Source organism: Macaca nemestrina, chromosome 20 (genome assembly GCF_043159975.1).
Source record: "Macaca nemestrina isolate mMacNem1 chromosome 20, mMacNem.hap1, whole genome shotgun sequence".
NCBI classification, from domain to species: Eukaryota; Metazoa; Chordata; class Mammalia; order Primates; family Cercopithecidae; genus Macaca; species Macaca nemestrina.
The window spans coordinates 43,172,461-43,179,110 of record NC_092144.1 but is presented as its reverse complement, the minus strand read 5'-3'; the positions used below and the strand labels follow the sequence as shown (position 1 = coordinate 43,179,110).

Here is a 6,650-nt window from a genome sequence, read left to right as displayed (position 1 = left end):
ATCTTGGCTGCTGACACTTCTGGAGCCCTGTCTGGTGTGAACGTGTATGCTTTTGGAGAAGTTTCCTCTGCGGTTTCTCTTCTCCTCCTCCAGGGCAGGTGCCTCCTGACAGCCCTGAGGCGGTCTTGTCAGGTGAGTGGGGCCAGGGATCAGGGTGAGTGTCTGCAGATGACAGCCTCAGGCCAGAGTCCTGCTTGGCCCAGAGGTGCAGAAAGCCAGGGACAGCCTCGCTGCCTACCGAGAGCACCACACCCGCTGAGATGCATGCACCGTGCGCCCCGGCCCCAGCCTCAGCCCTGATTAGCAGCTTGCCCGGAGAGCTGGCCACTGCTCTGGCGGTCCCCAGAGGCCTCTGCAAGGTGCACTGATAAGAAGACACCCCAGGAGGCCTCCATAGGAACAGGCCTATCTTCTCCTTTCAGGATGAATGTGCCAGGACTGAGACGGAAGCACCCCAGTTGACTGCGCCCTAGCCTCAGATGCCTGCAGGCCCTGGCTGAGAGCCTCTGGGTCCTCTGTGCTCTCCTCCCACGAGGCTGCTCCTGAACTGGACTTCTCTGCAGTGGGGCCTGCAGCACCTGGCTCAGGCTGCCCCAGGAAGGCAGAAAGAGCCCCAGAAAATCCAGCCCAGGGTCCACGTGCTCCCACGCCACCACAGAGTACACACTGCTGCTCTGGAAACCATGTGCTTTATTTGGAACCTTAATCCAAGGGAACCTCCCCCCTGGCTCGTAGAAAAGCTGCAAACCATGTGGTTTGGTCCAAGGCAATGGCTAACGGAATGCAGGATATCCCTTACCGCTGGGGCCCCTGTCCTCTGGGCCTCAGACTTCCCTGCTCATCGAAACTGCTGGCTGAGCTCCCGAGGTGTCTATCCCAGTCCTCAGCCTCTCCCTCAGTCAAGGAGTGAGGAAACATGTACAGGCCAGGGGCTGGGGTCCCCATCCAAGGCTAGGTGCCTCTGCCCCCCCCCCCCCACCCAGGGCCTGCTTCCTCCCACAGCCACGGCTCCTCAAGTCCTCAGAGCCCTGTTGCTCCCAGGATGAGGCGCCACCGACAGGAGGATGCCCGGGAGCACAGGTGAGTGACCAGGGCAGGGCGGCCCCGGCCAGCTGCAGCGCCCCTCAGTACAGATCTGCAAAGGGCTTGGAGTAGTTGAACATCAGGTAATCCATGTAGTAGAAGTCGTAGGTGCGCTGCCGTTGCAGGGCTGAGAGCTGGGCGAAGTACTGGTGGGCGATCCTGGCTGTGGTCCGCGCCTCCTGCGAGTGCCGGTCCTTGAACCGCGGGAAGGTCAGGTTCCGCGGCGCGCGGATGAGGCTCAGAAAGAAGTTGGCATCGTCCTCCATGCTCTCGAACTTGCCTACGAAGTCGTAGTCGATGAGGCAGGGGCTGCAGAGCCGGCTGACATGGTCCCAGTGAATGTCCATCCCCACGGGCCGGTGCACGTCCAGCAGGTACTGGACGAACTCGGGAAAGCGCACCCCAGAGCCCGTCCGCAGGGCCTCCCGAGAGGCATTGGCCCGGTACCGGGCCAGGATGGCCTTGCCAAAGACCGGGTGGTAGTAGCTGTTGGGGTGCTCGAACTTGTCGCGGAAGGCTGACACCAGCCTCTCGAAGGGCTCGCGGACAAAGAGCATCTTGGTGTAGGTGCTGAGACGGTGCAAGATACCCTGGCGGTCGAAGGTGTCCAGGCGCTTGAGGGCGCTGCCGTAGTGGACGGTGTTGTGCTGGATGTCGGCGGTGGATGAGGCCAGGCCGGCCAGCACCATGAGAACCCGCTTCCAATTGGAGCAGCCAGCCTTGGGCACCTCGCAGTAGAGCACGCGGTGGCGGTCCTCCACGAAGATACGGGACACGTGGCGGGGTGTGACGGCCCGGCGGCTGCTGCTCGCCCGGTACTTGGCGCAGGCCTCCTGCATTACCCGCTTGCGCTCCTGCTGGCTCCGGTGCAGGCTGACCCAGCGGCCATCCAGCGTCCCGGGTCCCGGCCGGATGAAGGGCACGTCCGAGCTGTTGGCCGGGATGGTCGCCGCAGCTGGCATTTTCTTGATGAGTAGACGGCGACGGCGCTGGCGGAGCCGCAAACGGGTCCCCCTCTGCAGCGGGGATTGAGGCTGGTCAGGCGCTGGCAGGTTGCGGCCCCTCGGGGCCCCACTGGACAAGTCCCAAGTGATCCTCTCTGTGGGTGCCTTCAAGTCACCATCCTGGGAGCCGCCTGGTGGGACATCCTGGGGCAAGAAGAGAAGTGGTTATCTGAGTGGAAAGGACAGCTGGGCACTGAGGGCCACACAGGTCAGACTCACCACGGCTGGGGTTCCTGTCCCTCTCAGGTGAGGGACGTAGGCTGACCCTATGGGTGAGACCCCTCCCGTCTGAGCCCTGGCCCAGCACCCGAAGGCTTCCCTCCCGCTGAGGTGCAAGTGTCATTTCGGCCACAAGATGGCGCGATCCTCCCAGGAACCTGGGCTGAGCGAGGGTGGCGGGAGTAGGTGGCCTGCAGGCGGGCTCAGATTTACTGCCTCTATTAGCACCGTGCAAAGAAGCCTTCTAACAAGGAAGGGAAATTCATGGGTCCAGAGCCCTGGGCTTTGTTCCCAAGGCTCCCGGGAAATGCTGGACACATTTTTCTTTCCAAGAATGGATTCAACCTGAGCTCCTAATTTTCTTCCCAGCCCTCCCCAGTTTCCCTGGGGCTGCGTGCACTGAGATTTATCTGACTCTCAGAACTTACGTGGTGGGGCTGCCTTGGCCTGATGTTGAACTTTATTCCTAAAAAGCAAACAGAGGAGAGGACAGTATTAGCAGCATATGTGCCACGTGGCTCCCAGGGAACTGCTTATGGGCTGCTGGCTGTGGACATCCAGGCTGGAGGGATTTTGGGGTAAGCTCTAGGGAAAGGCAGCTTAGGGCATCGGGAGAGTAGCATGGCTCAGTGCTGGAGCCCCTCCATCCCCTACCCATGCAGAAAACAGGAACGCAGCAAACACGTGGTCCCACTGGCTCGCAGCCGAGGCTCTCTTCTTTGCATCACGCCTGCCTCCTGATGTGACCTACAAGATCTGGAAAGGCACCCTGCCCAGGTGTACCCACACACCTGCCCTGTGGAGCAGCCAGGACTCTCGCAGGCCACCTCCTCCTGCACCCCACCATGTCATTAAGTCACAGGGAAAGGACCCTTCAGAAAGCTCCATCCACCCTCTCTCCACACCCCACCAGCCATGCCCCAGTTCTGGCCACTATGGACTCTCCACGCTTGGAATATGACAGGTTCACACCCACACCTTTGCACACACCAGGCCTAGGAATGGAACGTGCTTCTTCTCCTCTTGCTCCAGGAAGTTCCCTAACCTGGGTATTTCCTTTGAGATCTTGGCCTTCTCGGCTGGCTCTGGAGTTCTGGGGTGAGCTGAGCATATCTTGGTCTCCCTCAAAGCCCTAAGCAGTGCCCAGGTGGAGGGTAATTGTCCAGCGTTAACTTACTGATGACATCAGGAAGACAGAGAGAGATCAGTGCCTCACTGGCCATGCTCTGGAAAGCCCCCTCTGCCCACCAAGGAGGCCCATGCCTGGGCTGGGCTCACCCAAGAAACAAGCTCTTGTGAGGTGAACCTTTGACCACAGTAGAAGATTCTGAGTCATACCCTGTTTGGTCTGCTTTGGGGGAAAGTCCTGGGAGGACAAGGGGATTCCATTTGCGGGGAATCTATTTAGAAGCTGGAGTCTCCTTCCCCAGTCCCTACCTGGCCACCAAGGAATCAGGGGATCTTTCTGTTCCAGTGCCATGTGGGTGGACGTTTTTGTCCTGAGGCTCTGCCAAAAGCCATGGTCACCATCAGAGCCAGCTATCCCTTAAGCAGAGAGCTGGATCTTCTGGCTGGCATGCCAGGGCACCGTGCCTGACCACACCTCAGCAAATCCTGCCTGCTGCTTGCGGGTGGGGGGTTCCAGTGTCCCACCACTTTCCCGGCTGTCTCTATGTCCTGGGCAGAGGTCCAGTGGCAGGAGCCCAGCTGGTGAAGGGACATCCAGGTCTTCCCTGAGCCAGACAGTCTGTGGATTTCTCCATGGGGTCCAGTTTTACAGACTCAGCCAGTGCCAGGCCCCAGACAGTCTAAGGTTGAGGCTGTGCCCGCACATCTCCTTCAGTCATTAGCAAGCCAAGAAGGGGATGCAACGTCAGCCCTGGGATGGACAGCCTGAATTCCCTGAGCTTGCCAGAACCTTCCTCAAGTCCCAGGAGAGGCAGAAACGCAGGCAGAACTGGGGCACACTTCATCTTTCTTCTGCTTGTCCCTTTGGGCTGGGAACAAGGGTATTCTCTCCCCTGGGCAAAGGGCAGAGCGTCCCCGTCTTCCTGGGCACTCCCAAGCTTATGTGCACATGCGTGCATGTGGGGAATCTTTGAAACAGACCTTCTAGACTCTTCCTCAGAGGCTGAGGGGAAGCTCCAAGTAGACCTGGTTGCACCACTCAGGGTATGGAGTGTAAGCAGCAGGTGCCTGGCCTGCGAGAGGAGTCTTTAGAATCAAGCTGCTCATTGCCACCCCCTGCCATCCCCAGAGTCTATTTCCCTCCTTGACAGCCACCCCCTCCTCTTCCCTGTCCCATCTTTACTGCAGCTGTCCCAGCACGAGCCTCCAGAGCTCCTTCCTCTCCCGCAGCCGATGATGACAGCTCCCTTCACCAGAAGGGACCTGCCACGCCACTCGGTTTTACTCTACTCTGCCAAATTTCCTTAATTATTTTCTTCTGGTGATGGCAGCTGGCTCTGCTAAACCACCTCTCCTCCTCAGAGTCTCAGATGTAGGAAACCACTCTGCTTGTCACTCCTGTCACCTCGTCAAGGTGTGACGGTGCTTATATATTCCTTTTCTGGAGCAAATGAGTCATGCTAGATTTGGCCAAGAGTGGGGCTGAGAAGCCACCTCCAAAAGGGATCCTGCCAGTTGGGCGGAAGATGGAAGGCCATGTGCTTGTTGAGATTGCAGCCCCTAAGGCCATGACCTCCCACTGGCACTGTCCCCACAGCCTCGGAGGGCAGTGGGCTGTGGTCCTGTTCCATTTTACCTGTGAGGACTGGACAGGGGGACACTGTCTCCTGGACCTCTGGACTCTGAGCCTAAGCTTCTGGGGCTGTCCCACTCCAATGCAGGCTGAGCTAGAGCCCTTGGCATGAACTACAGGAAAAGTTCCTGCTAGACAAAGCCTGGGGCTGGGCGAGTCTCCTGATTTCCTGTTTACACGTGTCCATAAGCCAACCTGTCTGCAACTTCCTCCTTTGAAAGGAAAAATTGCCTTGTGGACAATAAGAGAGATCAGTAACATCTTAAGCAGAGCGTGAGTTTGCCATAAGTTATTCCCAACCCTTAAACTTATGGCAGCTTATCGGGCAAAGATTTGCCCTATCCCCACAAGCTCACTTTAACAATTTTAAAAATTTACTGCCAGGCACGGTGGCTCATGCCTGTCATCCCAGCACTTTGGGAGGCTGAGATGGGCTGATCACTTGACTCCAGGAGTTCGAGACCAGCCTGGCCAATGTAGTGAAACCCCATCTCTACCAAAAATGCAAAAAAATTAGCTGGGTGTGGTGGTGCATGCCTGTGATCCCAGCTATTCAGTAGGCTGAGACATGAGAATTACTTGAACCCAGGAGGCAGAGATTGCAGTGAGCTGAGATCACACCCTGCATTCCAGTCTAAGCAACAGAGCGAGATTTTGTCTCAAATAAATAAATAAAATAAAATAAAGAAAAAGAAAAAATAATAATTTGCATTATTTTAGAAATAGAGATGGGGTCTTGCTATGTTGCCAGGCTGGTCTCAAACCCCAGGCCTCAAGTAATCCTCCTGCCTCGGCCTCCCAAAGGGCTGGAATTATAGGTGCGAGCCACCAAACCTGGCCACAAGTTCACTTTTGAATAAAGACAGAAACATAATGAAGGAATTCTAAAGGGACCTCCCCTTTGCCATGAGCCTAGTGTCCCCACTAGGGAGAAAGCTGCTCTTCCATGCACCACTCAGATAAAGGCTGAAGCAAAGACCACTGCCTGCTCTGGACAAGTGAAGTCCAGGAGAAATCTTAGGTATCCTGGGCTAGGGGTCTGCACATCCCTAAGTGGGCTGCACGTCAGGACCCTGGACAGCTCCATGAGGGCTCAGGGAAGGGCAGCTAAGGGCTCACGAAGATGAGGAAGGTTTGCCACCAGGGGTCAGTGGTACCAGTGCCTTGGGGGGACTTATGGGTGGGAAGGAGTTTGGCCTCAGTATAACCACCTCCAGCCCCTCTCAAGCCCCCAAATAAAACGTACAATCTAGATAACATCAGTGGCCTTGCAGAGCAACTCCAGCCAAACCCAACTCCTCTTCCATCCAACGCCACCAATGCTGCCATGCACCTTCCCTGCCTCCCCACCTCCACCCCTGCCCAGAATCCAAGACCAACCACGTACACCCCACTTTGGGTGTCTTGAGTGACCTCTTCTCTCCTCTCAATATAATGCTCACAGTCTGTAAGGGAGCTCCATACCCCTGCACAGTAAGAAATAAACAAGCACTTTCTCTTTCTGGACAGATGACATGCGTGGAGTGGCTGCAACACATGTGCTATGATAAAAGCATCGGTGAGAATAAACAAGGCGTGAGTTA

General features: G+C 56.8%; 1 protein-coding gene across 1 annotated transcript; it reads right to left on the bottom strand.

The window, feature by feature from the left end:
- Positions 1-672: 672 nt before the first annotated feature.
- On the bottom strand, positions 673-3,786 carry LOC105495578 (carbohydrate sulfotransferase 8). Its single transcript, XM_071086192.1, has 3 exons — positions 3,744-3,786; positions 2,735-2,835; positions 673-2,231 (listed from the first exon to the last, which is right to left on the bottom strand). Exons 1-3 carry the CDS (start codon positions 3,784-3,786, stop codon positions 1,125-1,127), a joined length of 1,251 nt encoding a protein of 416 aa, XP_070942293.1. The 3' UTR covers positions 673-1,124.
- Positions 3,787-6,650: the final 2,864 nt, after the last annotated feature.